This window comes from Pagrus major, chromosome 22, assembly GCF_040436345.1.
Source record: "Pagrus major chromosome 22, Pma_NU_1.0".
Lineage (NCBI taxonomy): Eukaryota > Metazoa > Chordata > Actinopteri > Spariformes > Sparidae > Pagrus > Pagrus major.
In genome coordinates, this window is record NC_133236.1 from 30,277,868 (window position 1) to 30,305,503 (window position 27,636).

Genomic DNA, 27,636 nt, shown 5'->3' on the forward strand with positions numbered 1-27,636 from the left:
TTCTTCTCTCCCAGTGTTTCCTCCACACATGAAGCTGGAAAGTGTCTGTAAGTTGACCTGAGGTGAGTTCAGCTGGTGAGAATCCTACCAGAGAAATCTGGACATGTTTGATCATCACCATCATTTTTATTTGTGCTGTAAATATGTATTTGTTGCAGGTATAAATATTCTGGACGTCACTTGAGGTGAAGGACAATGATTTGAGGATTATTCTCATGAATCACTTTTAGTGGTTCACAAGTAGAATCAACAGCAGTTTGATTATAATCTGAGATATGATCAGTAGAAAACACAGCGAGTGTCGACTGGTCAGAAAATTTAGATCAGCTTGATTGAGGTGTTTTTTAATATTAACACGGCAAGAGTTCAAAATATCATCTTACCAGCACTGACACAGACTTTATTTCCCATTAATAATAACCTTTACTTATTCAGGTAAGTCCCATTGAGGTCGAATACACACTGTTTATAAAGTTTACACAGTTCATGTCTCAAGAATCTGCTGACAGGTGGTTAGTGTGGTTTCTGTTCTCATGTCAGTCATCACGTAAAACAACGAACAGGCTGTTCATCTACACTCAGAATGAGGAAATTAAACTCGGTTACTCAATATGGACACCGTTTTTCACATGTTATCAGCACATGAGCCTTTAATTCTGTGGAGTCAGCTAACTAAACTGTGTGCTAAGGGCAAAAAATCTGAATCAGAATTCCTTTATTAGTCCCACAAACAGGGAAATTTCTGTGTCACAGCAGCCAAAGGACGCTTCAATTTAACAATAAACAATAATAATAGTAAAAAAATAAACAATATAATAAAAAGGTAAGAAATAAAAATACTTGTATATACATTGTATGTACAATATAAACAGTGTAATTATTAACAGTGTGGCAGTGTATTGTTATTAATAAATAATGAATATGAATATGAACATTACCCAGTTACTGCAAACCAAAATGAGAAATGAGTTATTTATAGCGTTTTTATTGCACAGTGCAGTGAGGTCTACTGGGAGCAGTGCTGATTGTAGAGTCTGACAGCAGCAGGAAGGAAGCACCTGTGATACCTCTCCTTCACACACTTGGACCTGCGGTACCTCTCCTTCACACACTTGGACCTGCGGTACCTCTCCTTCACACTTGGACCTGCGGTACCTCTCCTTCAAACACTTGGACCTGTGATACTGCTCCTTCACACACTTGGGGTGTATCAGTCTGTCGCTGAAGGAGCTGCCCAGTGTGGTGATAGTGACCTGCAGGGGGTGGGACTCCTTCACCAGCAGCGATGACAGCTTATCCATCATCCTGCTCTCTCCCACCACCTGCACCGGGTCAAGAGGGCATCCCAGGATGGAGCTGCCTTCTTGATAAGTTTATCAAGTCTCTTCCTGCCTGCTGCTGAGATGCTGCTGCTCCAGCAGACTACTCCTTAGAAAATGGCTGATGCCACCACAGAGTCATAGAAAGTCCTCAGGAGTGCCCCCTGCACTCCAAAGGACCTGAGCTTCCTCAGCAGATGGCGTCTGCTCTGACCTTTCTTATAGGTTGCTGCAGTTTGATCAGTCCAGTCCAGTTTATTGTTCAGGTGAACTCCCAGGTACTTGTAAGACGTCACCATCTCAATGTCCGTTCCCAGGATGTTCACCTGTGTGCAGGGTTGTTTGCGCCTGCGGAAATCCACCACCAGCTCTTTGGTCTTCCCGGCGTTGAGCTGGAGGTGGTTCCGCTGGCACCAGTCCACAAAGTCCTGAATAAGTCCTCTGTAGGCTCTGTCGTCCCCGTCCCTGATGAGGCCGACGATAGCAGAGTCGTCAGAGAACTTTTGTAGATGGCTGTGGGGTGTTTGGTGGGAGAAGTCTGCAGTGTACAGGGTGAACAGGAAAGGGGCCAGTACTGTTCCCTGTGGGGCCCCTGTACTGCAGACAACTGTGTCCGACATATCCGAGTCCTCACATACTGTGGCCGGTTGATGAGGTAGTTGAGGATCCAGGATGTGATCCAGCTTGTCCCTCAGAAGTGCAGGCTGTATGGTGTTGAAAGCACTGGAGAAATCAAAGAACATGATCCTCTGGTCAAACCTATTGAAGAATAGGTTCAGGTCGTTCACCCACGTCTGATCTCTGGGAGCCTAAGAGGCTGGTTTCCTCTGCCCTGAGATGGTTTTAAGGCTTTTCCAGACTCCACTGACTCTCTGCTGTAGCTGGTCCTCCATCTTCCTCCTGTAGCTGTTCTTCCCCTCTCTGATCTTCTTCCTCAGCTCCTTCTGCAGCCTTCAGCTCGTCCTTGCTGCCTGACCTAAAGGCCCTCTTTTTCTCCTTAAGGAGCGCCTTCATATCAGGATTAATCCAGGGTTTGTTGTTTGAAAAACACTGTACATTCCTGGTGGGTACGGTGTTATCCACACAGAAGTTTATGTAGTCTGTCTGCAGCCTGTTAAACTGTCGATGTCCTCCCCATGAGAAACGCACAGTTCTTCCCACACAGTTGAGTCAAAACAGTCCCTCAGAGCCTCTTCAGACTCCTCAGTCCACGCCTTAACTGTGTGGTTTCTGCTGGTTGCCTTTTGACCAGGGACTTGTACACAGGCAGGAGATGCACCAGGTTGTGGTCAGATCTTACATGGGGAGGGAGGGAGGATGAGTTGTATGCCTCCTTGCTGTTGGCATAAAATAAGTCTAGTGTTTTATTGTCTTTGGTGTGGGTGGAGGACAGAGAGGCATGATTGAAGTCCCCAGAGATCAGGGAAAGGGCCTGTGGGTGCAATGTCTGCAGAGAGCTTGTGACTGAGTGGAGAACATCACAAGCTGCATCAGCAGAGGGGGTGGATATACACTGCGATCACGTATACATACACGTATACATATATGTGTATATATATATATACATATATATATATACATATATATATATATATATATATATATATATATATATATATATATACATATATATATATATATATAATATATATTATATATATATATACACACACATACATATATGTGTGTATATACACACACACATACATATATGTGTGTATATATATATATATATATACATATAACAACAATTTAAGATCACAGGTATATACACATTTTGGGTGCCACTATGTAACATTCAGGGGGGAAAAATAAATAGAATAACCATACAAACATTTCTTTATTTAAACATGTTTTGTGAGCACTACGACAAATTCAATGACCATAAAGAAACAAGATTCATATGCAGAGAGAAACAAGACATCAATGCAATGAAATTCATAGTTCAATATGTCTCCACCTAGTGGTGTAACTAACCTATTTACAAATATATGCAGAGATGCACTAATGGCAATTTTCATGGCCAATTCTGAGTTCCTACTTTTTTAAAAAGTCTGACCTGCTGATTCCGATTTTGGGTTATTCTGACTTTCTAAGAATTGTAATTGACAACATACACAAAAATGTGTTTGTTCGTAATAAAATACTGAAAAATAAATAGTCCTACATTTTCTCACACTGCACAAGGTCACAGGACCTTGTCCTTCACTCAAACAAGTTTCAAAATAAAGTGCTCTGTCTAGTCCTATTAACACACATATTAATTTAGGGAATATAAATTAATTGTAATTTAAGTAAAGTAAAGTAAAAAGACAAAGACATGACAACAACAACAACAACAACAAAGTTCTTTTCTCTGAGCATGCTTGAGTTGCCAGCATTCAGCTCAGGCTGATGAGTTTTCAGAAAATCACGTATTAAAAAATACATGATAAACATTATTAATACAGTTTGAAATGTTATGGGTGGCAACTCAATAGCATGACATGCAGACATGTATTGATACATTGATATATTTGAAGGGTGCAGTGAAATGAAACAGAATTACAATCAACACACTATTTGTTCCCTCTTCTCTTGGATGATAGCAACATTGGTGTTAACAAACAGGCATGTGGATTAGCATCTACACAGGCCACAACACCCTGGGGTTTGAGGTCCAGAGAAAGCAGTTCACACTTCTTTGTGAACTCTGGGCCATGTCTTAAGATAGGAAGGTGCTTCAATCCTTCAATAAACCACCTTGTCATTTGGTCTTTGATTTCCTGTTGTGTTTGGAGTCATTTCATGACTCTTCGGGGGTGTCCTGAAGACACTGGGCTGACTGAGAGGTTTCCTAGTCCAATTCAAATGAAAGCAGGGTTGATAATCCTACAGGATGATATAAAAATGTTTAAACAAAAGACAATACTAACAAAACAAAATTGGGGTTGCATTTTGAATTCAGTTATTTCAGGTATTGTAATAGGCCCATTCGCTTCACTAATGATGTATTATTTCACCTGTTAACTTTGATGACCTGGACTGCCCAATCCGTGGATTATCCACAGTGCCCGTGGATATAACTATGATCTACACATCATGACCATGGTGATGGTAAAGAGTAGGCCTTTGTCTTGTTTGCAGTTTATAGCATAATCAGGAATGACATTTAGATGAGTAAGGTTAAAGGCAATCAGCATTTTTTTTAGGCCTGTAGTTGGAAATTAGACTGTGATAAATATTATTATTGGATGTGTTCAATTATTTTGCATCATTTTACCTGTTCTCCCTGTGACCCACATTATAACAAAAACTAGTCTATTTTCACCACTTTAAATACATTTTCAGCAGAAGGGAAATCATGTTTTGGCAATTTTTCAAGGGCTCATCTCTGGAGAAACTCTAATAGCTGGGATCTGTATCTGTTTTACACTCGGGTTTTGCAATTTGTTTGTGTTTGGTTTCTATGTTAATTCTCCCAATATGTCATCACTCATTGGACATATTAGTTGGGATATATTGAACCTGCTGGTATCATGATTATGCATTCGGGGAGACTGGTTCTCTTCTGGCGGTGAAGGCAGTGGAGACTCTGTCGCACCTTCTTGGTCAGGGATGCACAGTTGTGTGACAAGCTGAGGTCATCAGCAATGTGCATACCCAGAAACCTGGTGCACCTGACTTGCTCCACGCAGAACCGTTGATGAGAAGAGGGTCTAGGGCAGCATGGGCCTTTCTGATGTCAGCTGTCAAGTTGAGGAAGCCAGCTCATAACAGAACAGGCAGGATTAGAACAGGCTTGAGGTGCACTAGCTGGCTCAAGACAGTCCAGCTGGATGCTAGTAAGCAGGGTGCAGGGTAGCTGGGACATTGGGGATGTTTAGGATGTTCTTTAGCGCATAAAGGTATAGAATTCTTCAGCCAAGACTTAGAGGAGACTTCCTTGCAGTCCACAGTTAAGAGCTCCTTCTTTGTAGCCGCCTAACAACAATAGATGCACAGGAGACAAGACAAACCATACAGTTTATTCTCAAAAAGTCCATCTGCTGGGTCCATGACTGGCCAGATTGTACGGACATGATCAGTACTAGCAGGGTAGCTACAGTGCAGAGGAAGGACACAAATGCAGAAGATTGAGGAAGATTTGGTGCAGTTCAGTGATTTAATAACCTCAACTGAGGTACGTAGTGTTATGGAGTTAGTTAGAAAAGGTTGAAACCAGAAGGAAGGTTGTATCTTATAACAATCTATCCTTTGTATATTTACAGGGAGGGCAGATGGCGACACCTAAACAGATCATCTTCAGAACTTTAGAGAATTTAGGAGACAAGGACTTTCAAGAATTCAAGTGGCACCTTCAGGGGGCCCTGGAAGGCTTCCCAGCAATCCCAAAATGTCGACTGGAAAAAGCGAACAGGATGGACACAGTGGATGAGATGGTGCAGACCTACTGTATAAACACCATCAAAGTGACCAGAATTGTTTTGGGGGAGATGAATCAGAATGATCTGCGGGAGAAATTATCAAACCCCATCTCAGAACCTACAGGTAGGTCATTAAACAATGGTGACAAAGAAAGAAGTTGCATATTTTGCAATCATGCATCACATGTTTCTTATGGGGTCTCTCAGGTCAAGTGTCAGACACAGTGGCAGTCCTACTGCGGCTGCCCATACTGCCCATATGAGGAACCACCCCTGGTCAGACAAATAAGGATTTAAGAACCCTTAAACAGCAGCAACCTAGAAAAAGAGACACCTCACTGGGATTAGATAGACTAGGGCCTCTTCATGAACCCAGGACTGAGAGGGAAGCTCTGGTGGACAAGAAGTTTTAGAAATATGGATGTCAGGGTAAAGTGTGTGTGGGCAATAAGAGTTAAGGGCATGGTGTGCCGAAGGCAGACTACACATCAATACATCAGTTCTACAGCCCTTCATTCGGTGAAAAAAATATTGCCTTTGAATGCAACAGTGTTTTTCAATTTTGGATACCCTCAAGATCACATTTACTGTGGCGTTCTCTCAGTTGTATCATCTCATTTTTCTTCATTCAGAGATTCTCGCTGAGTGCCAGCTCAAACTCAAAGCCAACCTGAAGAAGAGGTTTCACTGTGTGTTCGAGAAAATCACAAAAGCAGGAAGTTCGAAATCTCTCAATGAGATCTACACTGAGATCTATATCATAATGGAAGAAACAGGAGAGGTCAACATGGAACATGAAGTTAGACAGATTGAAACAGCAACCTGGAAACCAGCAACACTGGAAACAACAATCAGACAAGAAGACATCTTTAAAGCCTCACCTGGAAGAGATGAACCAGTCAGAGCAGTGATGACACAGGGAGTGGCTGGCATCGGGAAAACAGTCTTAACACAGAAGTTCACTCTGGACTGGGCTGAAGACAAAGCCAACCAGGACATACAGTTCACATTTCCATTCACTTTCAGAGAGCTGAATGTGCTGAAAGAGAAAAAGTTCAGCTTGGTGGAGCTTGTTCATCACTTCTTCACTGAAACCAAAGAAGCAGGAATCTGCAGGTTTGAAGAGTTCCAGGTTGTGTTCATCTTTGATGGTCTGGATGAGTGTCGACTTCCTCTGGACTTCCACAACACTGAGATCCTGACTGATATTACAGAGTCCACCTCAGTGGATGTGCTGCTGACAAACCTCATCAGGGGGAAACTGCTTCCCTCTGCTCGCCTCTGGATAACCACACGACCTGCAGCAGCCAATCAGATCCCTCGTGAGGGTGTTGACATGGTGACAGAGGTCAGAGGGTTCACTGACCCACAGAAGGAGGAGTACTTCAGGAAGAGATTCAGAGATGAGGAGCAGGCCAGCAGAATCATCTCCCACATCAAGACATCACGAAGCCTCCACATCATGTGCCACATCCCAGTCTTCTGCTGGATCACTGCTACAGTTCTGGAGGATGTGTTGAAGACCAGAAAGAGAGGAGAGCTGCCCAAGACCCTGACTGAGATGTACATCCACTTCCTGGTGGTTCAGTCCAAAGTGAAGAATGTCAAGTATGATGGAAAATCTGAGAGAGATCCACACTGGACTCATGAGAGCAAGGAGATGATTGAGTCTTTGGGAAAACTGGCTTTTGAGCAGCTGCAGAAAGGCAATCTGATCTTCTATGGATCAGACCTGACAGAGTGTGGCATCGATATCAGAGCAGCCTCAGTGTACTCAGGAGTGTTCACAGAGATCTTTAAAGAGGAGAGTGGACTGTACCAGGACAAGGTGTTCTGCTTCGTCCATCTGAGTGTTCAGGAGTTTCTGGCTGCTCTTCATGTCCATCTGACGTTCATCAACTCTGGAGTCAATCTGCTGGCAGAAGCAACATGGAGGTCTAAACTATTTAGACGTAAACCTAAACCTACAGATCTCTACCAGAGTGCTGTGGACAAGGCCTTACAGAGTCCAAATGGACACCTGGACTTGTTTCTCCGCTTCCTCCTGGGTCTTTCACTGGAGACCAATCAGAATCTCCTACGAGGTCTGCTGACACAGACAGGAAGTAGCTCACAAACCAATCAGGAAAGAGTCCAGTATATCAAGAAGAAGATTAGTGAGAATCAGTCTCCAGAGAGAAGCATCAATCTGTTCCACTGTCTGAATGAACTGAATGATGGTTCTCTAGTGGAGGAGATCCAACAGTACCTGATATCAGGAAGTCTCTCCACAGATAAACTGTCTCCTGCTCAGTGGTTAGCTCTGGTCTTCATCTTACTGTCATCAGAAAAAGATCTGAACCTGTTTGACCTGAAGAAATACTCTGCTTCAGAGGAGGCTCTTCTGAGGCTGCTGCCAGTGGTCAAAGCCTCCAACAAAGCTCTGTAGGTGGAATTAAACTTGAAGGATAAATATTATCAAAAAGTAATCGAACATAAAAGTTAAAGCTGTCAAGTAAACAATGTCTACTTTGTCTTTTTGTCTAATTCTTCTTCAGGCTGAGTGGTTGTAATCTGTCAAAGAGGAGCTGTGAAGCTCTGTCTTCAGTTCTCAGCTCCCAGTCCTCTCGTCTGAGAGAGCTGGACTTGAGTAACAACGACCTGCAGGATTCAGGAGTGAAGCTGCTGTCTACAGGACTTGAGAGACCACACTGGAAACTGGAAACTCTCAGGTCAGAATGCAGCTGTTTGTCATCAGTCGATCATTTAAATCCTGATTACACTCAGGTTGATGTTGAAGAAGAAACTCGACATCAGTAAGATTCATCTTCTTACAAAACTGTCTGAAACATTGTTAAATGAGAATGTGAAAGCTGCACACTCACAACTGTGAATGATCTTTACTAGTTGAATCAGTCAGAGTTTAATATGTTGATTTCTGATTCTTATTTGATTTATGTCTATATGTCAGCAGCATCTCTCTAGAACAGGTTGCATCTTCCTGCATTCCTGCGACTCACTTGAAGGATAAATATTATCAAATGTGCTTAAAAGTTAAACCTGTCCCGTAAACTATATGTATTTTGCCGGATTCGCCTTTAGGCTGAGTGACTGTAACCTGTCAGAGAGAAGCTGTGAAGCTCTGTCTTCAGTTCTCAGCTCACAGTCCTCTAGTCTGAGAGAGCTGGACCTGAGTAAGAACGACCTGCAGGATTCAGGAGTGAAGCACCTGTCTGCTGGATTGGGGAGTCCACACTGTGAACTGGAAACTCTCAGGTCAGGATTCAGCTGTTTGCCATCAGTTGATCATTTAAGTGTTGATTGCACTCAGGTCAATGTTGATGAAGAGACTCGAAATCTGTCCGATTCTTCTATAACTTTCTGAAACATGGTATCAAAAAAGAATAATCTTTACTACTTGAATCAGTCAGAGTTATTTGTAAGTCGATTTCCGATTCTCTGATTTATGTCTGTATGTCAGCAACTCTCACGTTGCATCTTCCTGCATTTTCTTGAACTGGTATCAACCATTTTCTATTTCCAGACTGTCAGGCTGTCTGCTTTCAGAAGAAGGCTGTTCTTCTCTGGCCTCAGCACTGAGCTGCAACCCCTCTTATCTGAGAGAGCTGGACCTGAGCTACAATCATCCAGGAGACTCAGGAGTGAAGCTGCTGACTGCTGGACTGGAGGATCCACACTGGAGCCTGGAAACTCTCAGGTACAAGAGCTCACATACTGTTTCTCTGTTACACTTATGAACTGAGGAACACTGTTTCCTGTTGGACAGCAGTTAGGACTCATGTTGGATTTAAAATCACTCAGGGAGTGTTATGAAATGTTCCTGTTTAATCCAAGAGAATTATGACCATTTACCTTTAAAACATTAAAGTTGTGAATATAAAAAGACTAAACCAACTAATAGAACAGGAGACATATTTCCTCTTCTTCGTTTGTTTTCTTCATGTTGCTGCCTACAACATGAACGTGTCTCTACCTTTTTCTGTTTAGTTTTACCCCAGGACAGCCCCTGGAGGACAGCAAGTGCTCCCAGTTTGGAAGGTCAATCAGCTGTGTTCAGACAGAGCACATTTATTTATTTCAGTCAGATTTGTCTTTTTCAGTTGAATCCTAAACGCAGCTGAACTCAGAACAGAAGGAAAATGATGATAATAAGTTTTGAATGATAGTCAAAAGTTTTATAGTCGACAGAGACCAGGTTCATCTGAGGCTGTAGTGTAGTAACAGTCACACTTCTCAGGTCATTTTGGTGAAAGTGACACAGACACACATTGCTCTGCACAGACAGTAATACTGTAAAGTAACTTATTACTTTCAAATGATAATAACTACTTTTTGGAAGTAACTTGCCCAACACTGCAAGAGAGCCGGGGTGAAGGTCAGAGAGAGGATTGAGAGAGACAGGAAGTTTAAACTGTTCCTTCCATCGATTAATTTGGGGGATGTGAGGTCGATCACCAACAAGGTAGATGAACAAGCTGCTTTGGTGAACAGCCAGCGAGTTTACAGGAACTTCAGTTTGTTCTGCTTCGTACAGACACGACTGAATTACAGCAGATAATCTGCTTGAACGAGCCGACTTCACTCTAGAGCAGACGACAGAAAACACAGTTTCTCTATTAGTTCAACAACATCACTAGTTGTGGCGACTGTATGTTTTCTTTTACTGCCTGTAATTTTGCATTTTGAGTCCAAATCTTCTTCGACTCATTTCTGTCCTTGTGCTGCTGTGATGCCTGAATTTCTCCTCTGAGGATCAATAAAGTTTAATAAGCTGCTCTGACTGTGTTTCTTCTTCCAGTCTGGACCATGGTGGAGAACAGAGACTGAAACCTGGTCTGAAGAAGTGTGAGTGTGGATCCAGTTGGATTCATGAGAACACAACAGCACACAGTCAAGTCCTCTTTGAAATAATATTTACAATATGAAAGCAATAGCTCATGACAGGCTGTGATATACTGTGATAATATCACAGCTAGGGGGCGTTGTTTGGCCGGCCGAAGTGGTTATCACAATCAATATTATCAATAATTGTGATATTTGTTTATTCAAACCCCACAAACAATAGATGGCTCAACATATGTACCATCCTCAATGTTAACAATCTGTATTAGCTGATAACCTGCTGCTGTGTTGTGTCTTGTTCTCTCCATCAGATGTCTGTGAACTCACACTGGACACAAACACAGTGAACAGAAAACTCAAACTGTCTGACAACAACAAGAAGGTGACACATGTGAGAGAGAAGCAGCCATATCCTGATCATCCAGAGAGATTCGACTACTGGCCTCAGATGCTGTGTAGAAATGGTCTGACTGGTTGCTGTTACTGGGAGGTCGAGTGGAGAGGATGGGTTTATATAGCAGTGACTTACAGAGAAATCAGAACAGACTGTTTGTTTGGATGGAACGATCAGTCCTGGAGTCTGGACTGTTCTGATCGTGGTTACTTTGTCTGGCACAATAACAGAAGAACAGTCCTCCCTCTCTCCTCCTCCTCCTCCTCTGTCTCTAACAGAGTAGCAGTGTATGTGGACTGTCCTGCTGGCACTCTGTCCTTCTACAGAGTCTCCTCTGACTCACTGATCCACCTCCACACCTTCAACACCACCTTCACTGAACCTCTTTATCCTGGGTTTGGGTTGGTGGACTTCAGTTCCTCTGTGTCTTTGTGTTCAGTGTAGGAGGAAGAGTCTCCTCCTGTGGACACAAACACAGTATTGACTGAAGACGACTGCTGAAATGTGTCCTCTGTGAGACACCAACACCTTCAGTTCATATTGTTTCTTTATCTACTTCATCACTTTGGGATTCATTTTGTTGTGATGAAACGAGTCGTTGTCAAACGTCACCATTTGGTTTTGTCATCAGAGCTTCAGTGACTCAGCTGTTGAGATCTCATATTTATCTTCTCATTGTGACAGATATAAATTGTGTCCAGCTCCTCTGATTCTCATGCTTTGGTTGTGTCCTGATCTGCATCATTTCTGGGCCTCCATCTTTAAATCTCTGAGCGATGCTTCAAACAAACCGATCAGATCAAATCCAAACAGCAGTTTGAGTGTAAAGCCAGAGGCAGCTGCCTGGTATCTGAATATTTACAGTGCTGTTTCATTGACCTGCCTGTTCGCCCGTCAGCTCCTCCTGTTAAAGTGGGAAAATAAGAGATAATCTCATTTTCCATAAGAGGAAACTGTGACCACTGGAGGGCAGACATGTCAGGCACTGTACTGAAGTGTTTGTGTGTCGGGATACTTCTTCTGTATAGAACTTCAATAAAGACAGTCAGGTTAGGGTTCGGGAGAAGATCATGTTTTGGTTCTGTCGCCACAAACTCAGCTGGAAAATGTCCCGACGTCTCGTTAAAGATATCCAGCGGTTTCACGCTCACAGATGTTGAAACGCAGACATGAACTGTGGTCTCTGACTTCACAGAGCTGCAACACCAGCATCCCATCCACCTCCTGACATGACAGTCAGCTCAGATACATGTAGTGTGAATATGATGACACGTATTGATGAACGTTAACTGCCAATATTTTAGTCTGGTGACTGGGCTGCACGCACACAATATAATAAACTTCATTTATAAAGAATGTAAGTGTCTGGGTCTTTATGAACTGCTATATGTGATCTGTTTTTATCAGCAGAAGATGATCTTTGTGTCCTTTTTGTTTTTATCATTTTTACGACTTTTTTTACACTGTCCTGTTGCTATGTGACATCATACGGAGCCCCCTGAGGGTCATGGAGAGAATTTAGTTTTTTTGCGTTCTCTTGTAACACTTCTGAGGAATACAAACCATATTACGAGGTAACGCAAAAGTAGTCCTAAAAACATTCTGGTCATGACCCTTGGGGGGCGCCGTAACATCATGCTCTGTTGAGTGGAAATAATTAAACATATGAAGTCATTAATTCAGTTTGTCAAAGTGTCTTTCTGTCCTTAAAATTATTTTCTTCTTTCCACAAAAACGATTAAAATTGTATGTTGTTGATCACATTCTTTGTGGTCTTGTTTTACATTCCACTTCCTGTCTTTGTCTTTTTTCCTGCTGAGCTGTGTTTCGTTACTGTCCTCACACGCACACACACACTGTCCTTACACACGCACACTGTCCTCACACACATACACTGTCCTCACACACACACACACACACTGTCCTCACACACACACACACACTGTCCTCACACATTATCTCAATGTCGTCGACTTATGTCGTCGACTTAAATAACAAATGAATCAGAAACAACACAAACACCATCTGTCTTCATTCAAATCAGTGAATTTATAAATAACAACATATAAACTTCAGGTTCACAGCATCTAACCATTACCCATCATGCACTGCAAAAGCATAATGACAGTAGTTTACTGTGATGATTTAGTGTAAAAAGCTGCTGCTTGTTAACAGTGAACCTTTCAGCATTAAAGTGTGCTCATGGGACTGTTGGTAGTTTGCTGAGTAGAATCAAGTTTGTGATTTGAGCTCATGTGTTCATGGAAAAATACGTCACCAGCAGGGCCGGATAAACCTGTGAGGGGCCCCGGGGCAAACGGCAGCACGGGGTGTTTCCAAACACATGTGCCAGCTCGGTTTGACTCAACACGTCGGCTCAGCGCGGCAGGGATTTACATCATGACAACAGAGCTACCTGTGTGAAGGTGTGTCTGTACCTGATGACTGGTCTCTGACAGAGGAGATGCTGTAAATCCTCTTCCTCCCAGCAGTATCGAAGAAGAGCCGCTAACAAAGCTCCACTAAATCAGTCACACGTTTAATTTCCTATAACCTCTTCACAATAAAAGTCTCTAATCTAAACTTCAAACCACAAAGATTCAGTAAGAAGCTCTAAAATGACTGAGAGACACTTTAAAAACGTCTTTCTGTCCACTGCTGCTAACACTGTGTCTCTACCTGTCACTTTGTTTGAGTTAAACTGATGAAGCACAACTTTTCCTGTATGTTGTTCTTGTGGTGAATCTTCCTCAACTGACACCTAAAACTGGATTTTGACAGAACAAAATATGTGGATCTGCCTGAATTCATGTTCTGTGAGGTAAATTGAAAATGGAATGTTTTTTTAAAGTCACTTGTAGTTATTATTTGACTTTCCAACAAGAAATATTAACAGTCACTGAAATCTGATCTATTTAAGAAATGTTGAGTCGTCACACCACAGTACACTTTGCGTCAGTCCATCTCAGATGAGCTCGGACCAAGAGAAGCCAGCGGCGTTTCTGGGTGTTGTTGATATATGGCTTTTGCTTTGCATGGTAGAGTTTTAAAGGAATAGTTCACTCTAGAACGAAATTCAGTCATTATCGACTCACCCTCATGCTGATGAGAAGTCCAGTGTAGTTTGTTATTCCTCAAAGTGCAGCTGGAGACCCGTGAGGTACCCTCCTGCAGCAATAATCCATATAACGGGCGTCAATGGTGTCCGAGACGAAAAGGTCCATAAAACTACACAAAAACTTTGTAATATTCCTCCATACTGCTCGTCCGCTGCAATCCAAGTGTCCTGAAGTGGCGACATCCAGAGTTTACTCGAAACGACGTATTTTAGTACATTTTTATAGCTTAAACAGTCACTATACTATATTTGCCTGGAGGCACGCTCCCACGTGCACGCGAGTCTCCCTCACAGCCATTTGCACTACGGAAGCCACGCCAGACAAGATCAACATAACTTGCGATAGATACACTGGTATTTACATCCTGCTGTGAGTTTCAAAGTTTCAAATCACTAGTGCAGGCAGATCCCACTTGTGTTTGTGTGTCACTCAGTCGCTCACAGCTGGAAGTAAATACCGGTGTGTATCTAATGCAAGTTCTCGTTGATCTTGTCTGGTGCGGCTTCCGTAGTGCAAACGGCTGTGAGGGAGACTCGCGTGCACGCAGGAACGTTTTTGCTGCAGGAGGGAACCCCCGCGGGTCTCCAGCTGCACTTTGAGGAATAAGAAACTACACCGGACTTCTCATCAGCATGAGGGTGAGTCGATAATGACTGAATTTCGTTCTAGAGTGAACTATTCCTTTAACTTGCACTTGTAGATGTAGCGACAAACTGTGTTAACTGACAATGGTTTTCTGAGTGTTCTTGAGCCCACATGCTAATATCCTTTACAGAATGATGTCGGTTTTAAATGCAGTGCTGCCTGGGGGATCGAAGGTCACGGGCATTCCTTGCCGCTTACGTGCAGAGATTTCTCCAGATTCTCTGAATCTTTTGATGATATTATTGACTGTAGATGATGAAATCCCTAAATTCCTTGTAATTGTAAACCTAGTTCAGTGTAGGGGGCCCCTCACTAAGGCTGGAGTCCGACAGCCACCCATCTGAGCCTTCATGGACGACCTGACGGTGACAACTACATCTGTCCCAGGCTGCAAGTGGATCCTGAATGGCCTTGAGGAGATGATTTCCTGGGCTTGTATAAGCCGGCTAAGTCGAGGTCTCTCGTGCTGAAGAAAGGGAAGGTTACTGGCAAGTTCTGCTTCTCACTTGGCACCACCAAGATACCATCACTCGCTGAGGAACCTGTGAAGAGCTTTGGAAAGGGACCAACCAAGACCTGGAGACCTGGCTAGCCGTGGTGGACAAGTCTGGCCTCCCTGGCAAGTTCAAGGCCTGGATTTACCAGCATGGTATTCTCCCTCGGATCCTCTGGCCCCTCTTGGTCAATGAAGTCCCCATTTCAACTGTGGAAGGCTTTGAGATGAGGATCAGCAGGTTTCTGCGCAGGTGGCTGGGACTGCCGCGAAACCTGAGCAGCATTGCTCTGTACGGGCAGAACAACAAGCTGAAGCTCCCCATCAGCAGTCTGAGCAAGGAGTTCATGGTGATGCGGTCCAGGGAGCTGCTACAATATCGGGAGTCCAGTGACCCAAAGGTTGCCCAGGCTGGGATCGAAGTCAGGATGGGGCGGAAGTGGAGAGCTGCCAAGGCTGTGGACGTCGCAGAGGCAAGGCTATGGCAAAGGGTGCTGGTGGGCACAGTGGCACAGGGAAGAGCTGGCCTAGGCAGCGGTAGAACACCTCGCTATGACAAGGCGCAGGGGACAAAGAGGAGGTCGCTGATCCTTGAGGAGGTGCGAGCAGGTGTTGAGGAGAAGCGAGCCAGCCAGATGGTGGCAATGCGGCAGCAGGGAGCCTGGACAAGATAGGAGCAAGCTGCAGAGTGCACATGGACCGAGCTGTGGAAAGCTGAACCCCATCGGACAAAATTCTTGATCCAGGCGGTCTACAACTTGTTGCCAAGTCCATCCAACCTCTTCATCTGGGGGAAGGTGGAGACACCAGCTTGCCCCCTCTGCCAGAGGAGAGGAACCTTGGAGCACATCCTAAGCTGCTGCACAAAGCCCTGGGCGAAGCGCGCTACCGCTGGCGACATGACCAGGTCCTGAAAGCCATAGCGGATTCCATCTGCAGTGGGATCAGCCATAGCAAGAGCCTTCGCCCAGCAAAGAACACCATCGCTTTTATCAGAGCTGGGGAGAAGTCTACAGCGGCTGCCTGAAACACCTGCTCTGGCTTGTTGGCAACGGTACGCGATTGGGAGCTGACAGTTGATCTGGGGAAGCAGCTGAAGTTCCCCAAAGCGGTTGCCAAGACAGCGTTAAGGCCAGACATCGTTCTTACCTCAGTAGCCTCCAAGCAGGTAATTCTCTTGGAGCTCACTGTGCCTTGGGAGGCCCGTATGGAGGAGGCCAACGAGAGAAAGAGGGCAAAGTACTCTGAGCTAGTGGAGGAGTGCCGGAGCAATGGTTGGTGGGCAAGATGCCAACCCATTGAAGTGGGATGCCGGGGATTTGTGGGCCAATCCCTCTGCAGGGCCTACAAAATGCTGGGCATCACAGGGGCCAGCCAGCGAAGGGCCATCAAGTTGGCCACTGACGCAGCAGAAGTGGCGTCGAGGTGGCTGTGGATCAGGAGGGGAGAGGCGTGGCATGTAGGGTAGCGCTACCTGGACACAAGCTGGGGCGTGATCAACCCCAGCTGGGTCGCCTGGGGTGGGGGGTCTGATTGTTGAAAGACCCGAAACCCCCCCTGATCCCAAATTACATCACTGATGATGTGTCCAGGGGCACCAGATGGTGTATCTAACACTATTGGCATGGGAAGCAAAAGGGACAGAAAAAAGACTCTCGGTTGTGAGGTCGATCACCAACAAGGTAGAGAACGAACTGCTATGGTGAACAGCCAGTAAGTTTACAAGAAGTTCAATTTTGTTTGTTCTGCACTACATTCACTGAACAACTTTATCCTGGGTTTGGGTTCTTGGACTTCGGTTCCTCAGTGTCTCTGTGTTCAGTGTAGGAGGAAGAGTCTCCTCCTGTGAACACAAACACAGTATTGACTGAAGATGACTGCTGAAATGTGTCCTCTGTGAGACACCAACACCTTCAGTTCATATTGTTTCTATATCTACTTTATCACTTTGGGATTCATTTTGTTGTGATGAAACGAGTCGTTGTCAAACTTCATTATTAAATGATTGTATTTCCTTGTAGAGAAGTGAACAAATGAAAGGTAGACCAACTGAAAGATTTAACAGAATAATAGAGTATAATAGAGCCAATCTGTTTCAGCTGATAGGACAGAGCTCAGTACACAGGAGTGTACTTGGTGAGTCTGACCAAGAAGCAAATAACAGTGGCAGGTTTGAACATTTGTCGAAAAAACATATCAGAACACGAGCAAGGGAGGAATATTAGATGGCACTGAGCACAATCACTAAACCTGCTTTGAGCTGATAAGATTCACAAGTACAGAATTTGTTTGCAGAGCAAGTTTCTCACAGACAAATGAAATGTACCAAGGACAGCAGTTTACTTCAGGTCAGATGAAAACTTATACATATGAGCTAATGATAGATAAGGTAATGATACATTTTGTTACTTTAATTCCCCCTTTGGCCATTCTATGACCATTTAAGTATTCACAAAATGTGTCACACTGCCAAGGAGAGCACACATTTACACTTTTAAACAAACACTTCATGAACTAACTCATCGAAAATTACCATTAGCTGTTTTTGTAGAACATAGACATTCTAGTTTGTACCATTGTTGTCACTAGTAAGGATGATAGGAAATACTATGACCACCGAAAGAAGGAATAAGAAGAATAAAGAGCCCCTAGGCCACACCATCCTGGCATATGGGATGGGTGCCATTGTCTTGGTCTGGGTTCCATTGCTGATCCCTCATTGGTGACACAGAGATTCACGCTGCACATCACTGTGTTGGAGCTTGGCACGCTATTGATGGAGGAGGGTGCTGTTTCCCCCCTCGCTCATTATGTTGTTTTCTTCTGACAGTATGCCAATACTGTCACCCTCTACTTCTCTTCCTGGTGCAAGCTCCGATCAAACTGTCCTGGCTGTGCTGATAACATAATAAGCAATAATCTGTTACTACACTGCCTATTCATCCCCTAATATGCTATGAGGAACATTTTTCGTGTAGTACTTAGTTAAAATATTGAAAGCTCATGAACCACAAGTCCCTGACATTTTGTTTCTGTACTATGAACACGGAGGATAAAAAAATTGTTTTCACTTCACTTGGCAGAGTTGGGAAATGACGGGAGGCAGGGTGATGACACGCAGCAAGATACCCCAGGCCAGGATTGAACCCTGGGCCTCTGAAGGATGTCTGTATATGGGTTGCATGCTCTACCAACTGAGCTACTGGGGTGTGGCAAAGAGAGACATTTCAATCAGAACAGAAAGATCTTCATTGACTGATTTCATGTGCTTAAATGCACTAAATAAACACACAGTCTTCCTTTACACTGAATAAACAAATCGTCCATTTCAGGATGATATACGTATAGTATATTCTCGAATTGTAAGTCAGGTTTCGGCAGTCCCAGAGTGGGAGCGAACTGCAAAGAACATTTTAAGGCAGTAAAGGCTTTTTCTGCTTTGTCAGTCCAAGTCAGTTTGCATGTGCACTGAGATTTTTACCATGAGTCATGGAAGAGAGGTATTTGGAACCCATTGTCTGCAGTATGACATCATTCCTAAGAAACTCATCATTTGTTTCTTAGTGGTAGGTCTTGGAACAGACTATATAGCTTGTATGGATTTGGGTGAGAGGAATTTGCCCTCTGCTGTGATCACATGTCCCAAATATCTCACACGTGTTTGAGCAAACTGCAATTTAGAGAGGCTAGTTTTGTGTCCATTGTGAGCGAAATGTTGGGAGATGTACATTTTGCAAGTTGTCATATAATGCACTGTGGAAGACCACCAGAGATTCACAAAAGCCTTGTGGACAGCAAGTCTAGTTGTATCCCTTGCTGTTAATCTGAAATTTGAAATTCGCGTTTGCCAGAATTTCACTGTGATGTTGTTTTTGCCCAAAAATTAAAAATAACGGGAATATTTCCACAAAGTTGATGCTGTCCTCTCTGCCATCTTGCTACATTGAATTAGCTCGCTACACATGTTAATTCCTTATTTTTATTACACTGTCCTGTTGCTATGTGACATCATACGGGTCATGGAGAGAATTTTTTTTTTTTTTTTGCCCAAATCAAATCAGATTGCGAGGTAAAGCAAAAGTAGTCCTAAAAAAAATAAATAAAACATATGAAGTCAGTAATTCAGGTTGTCCAAGTGTCTTTTTTCTGTCCTCGAAATTATTTTCTTCATTCCACAAAAACTGTTTAAATTTTAAATCTTATTTTTTTAGAATATATCCTTTGTTGTCTTGTTTTACATTCCACTTCCTGTCTTTGTCTTTTTCCCGCTGTTTTTCCTGCTCACCTGTGTTTCATGAGTTAGTTAGTCCCTGTGTTTTTAAGTCTTTGCTTTTCACTCTTTGTTGGTTCATCTGTGTTCCTGTGACTCTTCCTCAGTCCAGTGTTTGCTGCTCTTGTTGGTTTACTCTTTAATCTTTCTTGGACCCTCTAGCGCCTGGTTTTCTTCTCTGTCCTTCTGTTGCCGGTCTTGTTGTCGCCTTCTTTTGTTTGCATTGTAATTTGTTTGGATTCAAGCTTTGTTAATAAATCTCACCTTCTGTTTTTTCACCTGGTGCCTCTGTGTTTTGTGTTTGGGTCCTTTTCGATAAGATTGAATTGGACTGGACTTTGTATTTGAAAGAGTTTGATGGAACATTGACTTTGATCCGACTCGTTCAGCTTGATGATGGTTTGTTTGTGACAGCAGCACATATTTAGATATGACACAGTTTTCTCTTTCTTCTCTACTTATTTATTGTCATCTGATGTTTTGGTTATTTGACAGCTTGGTTGTATCTGCTGACTGTATTTACAATTTAAACTTTTACAAGCTGCTGCTGCTCAGAAAATCTTATTGAATCATTTCCATGGTGGTGCAGAGGTTGTCTACAGTTTAACTTCAGTTGTCGTCTCTACAAGTCATCCAGAACAGTTCATTTATACATAAATAAATGCTCAATTCACATTACTTCTCATCAATAAGAGTTTGAATGTGATCAAACTGCTGCTCCTCCATTACAGATTTCTGACCTGAGCTGATCTTTAGGCCATTACATGTTAGTTGGCACCATCTGGTGGACAGGTAGTGTAACTACACATGTGATCAGTGACGTGTCTGACACTGACTGGGTGTAGGTGTTGTAAAGGAAAGGTGGGACAGGGAGACAAACAAGGAAATAAAAACTCTTCTGATAGACTGGGTTTGTGCCACGGGTTGGACTGGTTCTGGCGTCACTCTGATGTTTATTTAGACTTTGACTCTGAGGGTTATGAGGGTGTTACGGCGTCCTTAGATCAGATGCACACAGACACCAGGACTGACGAGGAGGAAATGAGCAGCTTCTTCTCTCCCAGTGTTTCCTCCACATGAAGCTGGAAAGTGTCTGTAAGTTGACCTGAGGTGAGTTCAGCAGGTGAGAATCCTACCAGAGAAATCTGGACATGTTTGATCATCACCATCACTTTGATCACATTGTGCTGTATCACGGTTTCACTGCACAGGAGAAATGTTTCTGCATGATGATTTATTTATTTGTGTATATGTTTGTTTGTTTGTTTGTTTGTTTGTATCCATTTTAGTCCAAGGCTAGTCCCCAAAGAATCAATGTTTAAATCATATAAAATGCTGCACACAGGGATGGATTAATGAAAGGGTAAACTAGACACTTGCCCAGTTCATAGTTAATTTGTATTGAAATGAAGATTTTTTTGATCGGAAACTTTTCTTGTGTGCTCATGTAACTGTTGCTGCGTAGAATCAAGTTTAGACACAGTATTTCACAGTATTTCCTTGTCATGAAACATTTTTACGTTTTATTTTACAGTTCACAGCATTTTACTGTAATATTCCCAACCATTACCATTTACTGTAACTAACGACAATATTTAACATTTAGATTTAGATTTTTATTTAGATTTAACATTGACATTATATTTTTACAAGAGAAATAAAAATCAAAAAGTTCACACTATTGCTGGTCAAAAGTAACATTAAAAAATTCACGTTTTTTAAACGTGGTTTGTTGCTAAATGTGGTGAAAAGTTGCTGTTTATTTTAGCATGTGCAACTTTACAATCGGCGCCCCATAGAGCACCTTTGAAATACACTTGTTTTCCCAAACTGGCTCTTTGAACCCAACCCTAAAAACTATCTTGGTAATTGTTGGAACATGACAAGACTAACGTATACCAACACCACTAACTATGTTGATGACAAAATCATATTTCATGGAGAAAATGTTTTCTGGTTTTCCTTCTGATGACCTCCAGCTGCTCTGCCTTGGTACGCTTGCTTGTGGCTCAGATCTGGCAAATAGGAGTGGACTAACCAAGTGCCATCATTGCACGTGGTATGTGGGCCAGATGAATGTGTCCAGTGTGGGCCAGATCTGAGCCGCAACAACTTTGCAATCTAGGAGACCCCGAGCGAGAAATACTGGTAGGGAACAGTGCCTGAATGGGCACTGGAACCATAGAAAGACAGAGAGACTGAGCATCTTGGACTGGCTTTGAGTTGTTAGTAAGAGCTTCATGCAATACAATTATATAAGACAGATTCTGAGCTGGACTTGTTGATGTTGACTACTTAGTAATATTAATTGGCCTGATAATGTCTTGTGATGTTGCACTTGCACTTGCTGTTGTCAACTCATTTCTGATCATATGTAGTGTAATGTTGACAAATCCACTTATACAGCTGTCCGTATTTATGACATTATGCCCCGGACTTTGGAGCGAGACCATTAAATTAGCAAAATATAAGGACAAAAAATCACCCAAAATAAGCAAAAATGATAGTTCTCTGTTCACCACTCTGCAAGATTGTTGATTTCCTCCTGATAAGAACTCTCATTGTTTTTAATGCGGCCGACGACGGTGGTGTCATCTGCATACTTCATAATAGAGTTCTCTTGATGTCTTGGAGTGCAGTCATGTGTATACAGTGTGAACAGGTGGGGGCTGAGCACTCAGCCCTGGGGGGCTCCGGTGTTGAGCACTAATGAAGAGGAGGTGTGACTGCCAATCTGAACTCTCTGGGGTCTGCTTGTAAGGAAGTCCAGGATCCACTTGCAGTGTTGTAACCAAGCCGAGCATGTTAAGTTTTCTGTTTAGCTTCATTGGTGAGATTGTACTGAATGCTGAGCTGAAGTCAAAAAAATGTCAGACAGGGATGTTATCACGACCAGAAGCTTCACTCATAAGCACTCTCAGCAAGATTTTTCACATACACTCTTTTCATCACCTCTTTTCAGATATCAAATCAAGCAAAACATGTGTTCAGCTCATCCACTGAGGCGGCGTCCCGCTGATGGGGTGCTTCTGCGTTTGTGGCCTGTGATATTTTGAAAATGTAAAAATATATCTTCAAACCATCTTTCTTTTGTATCTTGGCAGGGAGGGTAGATGGCGACACCTAAACAGGTCCTCTTGGGAACTTTGGAGGATTTGGGAGAGGATGACTTCAAAAAATTCAAATGGCTCCTGCAGCAGGAGGGAGTCGTGGAAGGCTTCCCAGCAATAAGAAAGAGTCGACTGGAGAATGCAGACAGGATGGACACAGTGGATCAGATGGTGCAGACCTACTGTATAAACACCATCAAAGTGACCAGAATGGTTTTGGGGGAGATGAATCAGAATGATCTGCGGGAGAAATTATCAAACACCATCTCAGAACCAACAGGTTGGTATCAAAAAAAGGATATGAAAAATTAAGATGTATGCAACATATAACAGACTGGTAAATTAACTTGGATTACATTGATAATTGATACATTAGAAAATAAGATATTGATTTTGCCTTCCATGTTGGAGGGATTTGGGTATCTCAAAGACCCTGAAAGGTCTTGGTAAGGTAACCAAAGGGAAATTAGTCCCAGGGTTAGAGCAAGAATTATTACAGTACCTTGAACAGCCTTGAAAGCAGGCAACCTCACTGAGATTACATCAAATATAGTTTGTGTGTTGCAGAAAGATACAAACCGAATCTTGATAAATGATAAATTAAAACTTATCTGGAAATGTTTTTAATGAATCACATTTACTTTGGCAGTCTTCTCAGTTGTGTCATCTCGTTTTTATCAGAGATTCTTGCTGAGTGCCAGCGAAAACTCAAAACCGACCTGAAGAAGAGGTTCCAATGTGTGTTTGAGAAAATCACAAAAGCAGGAAGTTCGAAACCTCTCCATGAGATATACACTGAGATCTATATCATGATGGAAGAAACAGGAGAGGTCAACATGGAACATGAGGTCAGACGGATTGAAACTGCAGCCTGGAAACCAGCAACACTGGAAACAGCAATCAGATGTGAGGACATCTTTAAAGCCTCACCTGGAAGAGATGAACCAATCATAAGAGTGATGACAAAGGGAGTGGCTGGCATCGGGAAAACAGTCTTAACACAGAAGTTCACTCTGGACTGGGCTGAAGACAAAGCCAACCAGGACATACAGTTCACATTTCCATTCACTTTCAGAGAGCTGAATGTGCTGAAAGAGAAAAAGTTCAGCTTGGTGGAGCTTGTTCATCACTTCTTCACTGAAACCAAAGAAGCAGGAATCTGCAGCTTTGAAGAGTTCCAGGTTGTTTTCATCTTTGACGGTCTGGATGAGTGTCGACTTCCTCTGGACTTCCACAACACTGAGATCCTGACTGATATTACAGAGTCCACCTCAGTGGATGTGCTGCTGACAAACCTCATCAGGGGGAAACTGCTTCCCTCTGCTCGCCTCTGGATAACCACACGACCTGCAGCAGCCAATCAGATCCCTAGCGAGTGTGTTGACATGGTGACAGAGGTCAGAGGGTTCACTGACCCCCAGAAGGAGGAGTACTTCAGGAAGAGATTCAGAGATGAGGAGCAGGCCAGCAGAATCATCTCCCACATCAAGACATCACGAAGCCTCCACATCATGTGCCACATTCCAGTCTTCTGCTGGATCACTGCTACAGTTCTGGAGGATGTGTTGAAGACCAGAAAGAGAGGAGAGCTGCCCAAGACCCTGACTGAGATGTACATCCACTTCCTGGTGGTTCAGTCCAAAGTGAAGAATGTCAAGTATGATGGAGGAGCTGAGAGAGATCCACACTGGACTCCAGAGAGCAGGAAGATGATTGAGTCTCTGGGAAAACTGGCTTTTGAGCAGCTGCAGAAAGGAAACCTGATCTTCTATGAATCAGACCTGACAGAGTGTGGCATCGATATCAGAGCAGCCTCAGTGTACTCAGGAGTGTTCACAGAGATCTTTAAAGAGGAGAGTGGACTGTACCAGGACAAGGTGTTCTGCTTCGTCCATCTCAGTGTTCAGGAGTTTCTGGCTGCTCTTCATGTCCATCTGACATTCATCAACTCTGGTGTCAATCTGCTGGCAGAAGCAACATGGTGGTCTAAACTATTTAGAAGTAAACCTAAACCTATACACCTCTACCAGAGTGCCGTGGACAAGGCCTTACAGAGTCCAAATGGACACCTGGACTTGTTCCTCCGCTTCCTCCTGGGTCTTTCACTGGAGACCAATCAGAAACTCCTACGAGGTCTGCTGACACAGACAGGAAGTAGTTCAGAGACCAATCAGGAAACAATCCAGTACATCAAGAAGATGATTCGAAAGAATCCCTCTCTAGAGAGAAGCATCAATCTGTTCCACTGTCTGAATGAACTGAATGATGGTTCTCTAGTGGAGGAGATCCAAAAGAACCTGAGATCAGGAAGTCTCTCCACAGATAAACTGTCTTCTGCTCAGTGGTTAGCTCTGGTCTTCATCTTACTGTCATCAGAAAAAGATCTGGACGTGTTTGACCTGAAGAAATACTCTGCTTCAGAGGAGTCTCTTCTGAGGCTGCTGCCAGTGGTCAAAGCCTCCAACAAAGCTCTGTAGGTGGAATGGTATGAGATCAATCAACTATATCTAAAATAGGCATCATTCATTTGACAAAAAACAATGTCTACTTTGTCTTCATTTCCAACTCTTCTTCAGGTTGAGTAGCTGTAACCTATCAAAGAGAAGCTGTGAAGCTCTGTCCTCAGTTCTCAGCTCCCAGTCCTCTGGTCTGAAAGAGCTGGACCTGAGTAACAACAACCTGCAGGATTCAGGAGTAAAGCTGCTGTCATCAGGACTTAAGAGTCCACACTGTGAACTGGAAACTCTCAGGTCAGAATTCAAGAGTTTGTTGCACAGATAACTATTTAAAGATTGTTTTACACTTAAAATGTACACATGGACATTTCTGTTTACATGACTTTATATAAGTTATTTAACCAACATTTTTCAATAACACTTTCTGCTACTGGGAATTCCTTTTCTTTGTGAACATTTCTGTATTTCCCTTAAGTTGTTATTCAGCACTTAGTGCTAAGCATTTTTGAATTCCTGCTGCCAGTTGATGGAAACTTTTGAAAATGAGAAAAATAAAAGCACCTAGTAACTGAACTCAACTGTTTATAACATTTGCCTGAATTTTTATATCTAATTCCAGTCTGTCAGGTTGTCTGGTCACAGAGGCAGGATGTCCTGCTCTCACCTCAGCTCTGAGGTCCAACCCCTCCCATCTGAGAGAGCTGGACCTGAGTAACAACAACCTGCAGGATTCAGGAGTGAAGCTGCTTTCTGTTGGACTTGAGAGTCCACATTGTGAACTGGAAATTCTCAGGTCAGATATGATGCTTTTGTCACCCAGATAACTATTTAAAGATTTCTTCACACACAGTGATTAAAAATGGCTGTTACACATAGCTGTTCCTGCTTACATGAATTTATACAAGTTGTTTATAAATTTTGATGACTAATTCCAGACTGTCAGGCTGTCTGATCACAGAGGAAGGCTGTTCTTCTCTGGCCTCAGCTCTGAGCTCCAACCCCTCCCATCTGAGAGAGCTGGACCTGAGCTACAATCACCCAGGAGACTCAGGAGTGAAGCTTCTGACTGCTGGACTGAAGGATCCACACTGGAGACTGGAAACTCTCAGGTACAAGACCTCACACACTGTTTCTCTGTTACACTGACAAACAGCTTATTAAACGTTCCTGTTTTTATAATAAAAAAGAATATGCTGGTCTGACTGTGTGTGTTCTTCCAGGGTGGACCACTGTGGAGAACAGAGACTGAAACCTGGTCTGAGGAAATGTAAGCAGTGGAGCAGAGTGGGCTTTTTGGGGGGGGCTTCACACATGGTTCATGAACACACCACACATTACTTTTAAATATCACTAAAAAATAAATCAAAAATAATATAAGATCCATAAAGGAGCTATAGCACATGGTTCATCACCAGAGCACAGCTCTGTTAGATACCACTACTTACACAAATTCTCACCACAGCAACATGCACTAATGTTGGGAAGGACAAACCTCATTATCCTTCTACAGATAATATAAGCTGAATCGGTCTATTTTGATTATATACATTTTTTGGTTTTGCCACTTAAACCAAACATAAACAAAATGAAGAAACGGGAGGTAAAAGTTCAAATGTTCCTGATGAAGTGGGAATGAAGCTCATTATTCATCCTCAGGTGTATGTGTTTTCACCAATTGCAGGATCAAGTTGCAAAGTGTAGAGGAGAAAGGTAAAGCTTGGGTCAGACAAAGGATTTAGATAAAGGAGGAAGTAAGAGTGGATTCAGTTTGATTCATGAGAACAGTACAGCAGACAATCAAGTCTAGTTTTTACAAAGTCCACAGTTGTGGAATTTACTCATTAAAACCCCACAGACAAGAGATGACTCAGCAAACATTTTAAATATTCATAATATTTATAGTTCATGCAATACAGTCTTTTAGTATGTTCAAATAAACTTAATGAGAATTAAAAACATATTCATAAATTAAAAACCCAACAGTTGTATTAGCTGATAACCTGCTGCTGTGTTGTGTCTTTTTCTCTCCATCAGATTTCTGTGAACTCACAGTGGACACAAACACAATAAACACACTCCTCAAACTGTCTGACAACAACAAGAAGGTGACACATGTGAGAGAGAAGCAGCCATATCCTGATCATCCAGAGAGGTTTGACAGCAGGTCTCAGCTGCTGTGTAGAACTGGTCTGACTGGTCGCAGTTACTGGGAGGTCGCGTGGAGAGAAGAGGTTCATGTAGCAGTGACTTACAGAGGAATCAGAAGGAAAGGAGACAGAGAAGACTGTTTGTTTGGATGGAACGATCAGTCCTGGAGTCTGACCTGCTCTGATGGTCATTACTCTGTCAGGCACAACAACAGACGAACAGTCCTCCCTCTCTCCTCCTCCTCCTCCTCCTCCTCCTCTGTCTCTAACAGAGTAGCAGTGTATGTGGACTGTCCTGCTGGCACTCTGTCCTTCTACAGAGTCTCCTCTGACTCACTGATCCACCTCCACACCTTCAACACCACATTCACTGAACCTCTTTATCCTGGGTTTGGACTCTGGTCTGGTTCATCAGTGTTTCTGTGTTCAGTGTAG

At 43.0% G+C, this 27,636-nt stretch overlaps 1 protein-coding gene across 1 annotated transcript; it reads left to right on the plus strand.

The window, feature by feature from the left end:
- LOC141017614 (protein NLRC3-like) lies at positions 1-27,636 on the plus strand. The gene is made up of 9 exons (XM_073492323.1): positions 1-62; positions 5,570-5,849; positions 6,358-8,149; positions 8,263-8,436; positions 8,807-8,980; positions 25,175-25,348; positions 25,990-26,163; positions 26,275-26,321; positions 27,089-27,636. Exons 2-9 carry the CDS (start codon positions 5,579-5,581, stop codon positions 27,634-27,636), a joined length of 3,354 nt encoding a protein of 1,117 aa, XP_073348424.1. The 5' UTR covers positions 1-62; positions 5,570-5,578.

Bases quoted from the DNA above. Each gene is read 5' to 3' on its own strand.
- LOC141017614 (XM_073492323.1), top strand. From the start codon at position 5,579: ATGGCGACACCTAAACAGATCATCTTCAGAACTTTAGAGAATTTAGGA. The intron at 25,349-25,989 runs GTCAGAATTCAA...GACTAATTCCAG, and splicing joins TGTGAACTGGAAACTCTCAG to ACTGTCAGGCTGTCTGATCA. The intron at 26,322-27,088 runs GTAAGCAGTGGA...TCTCTCCATCAG, and splicing joins GAAACCTGGTCTGAGGAAAT to ATTTCTGTGAACTCACAGTG.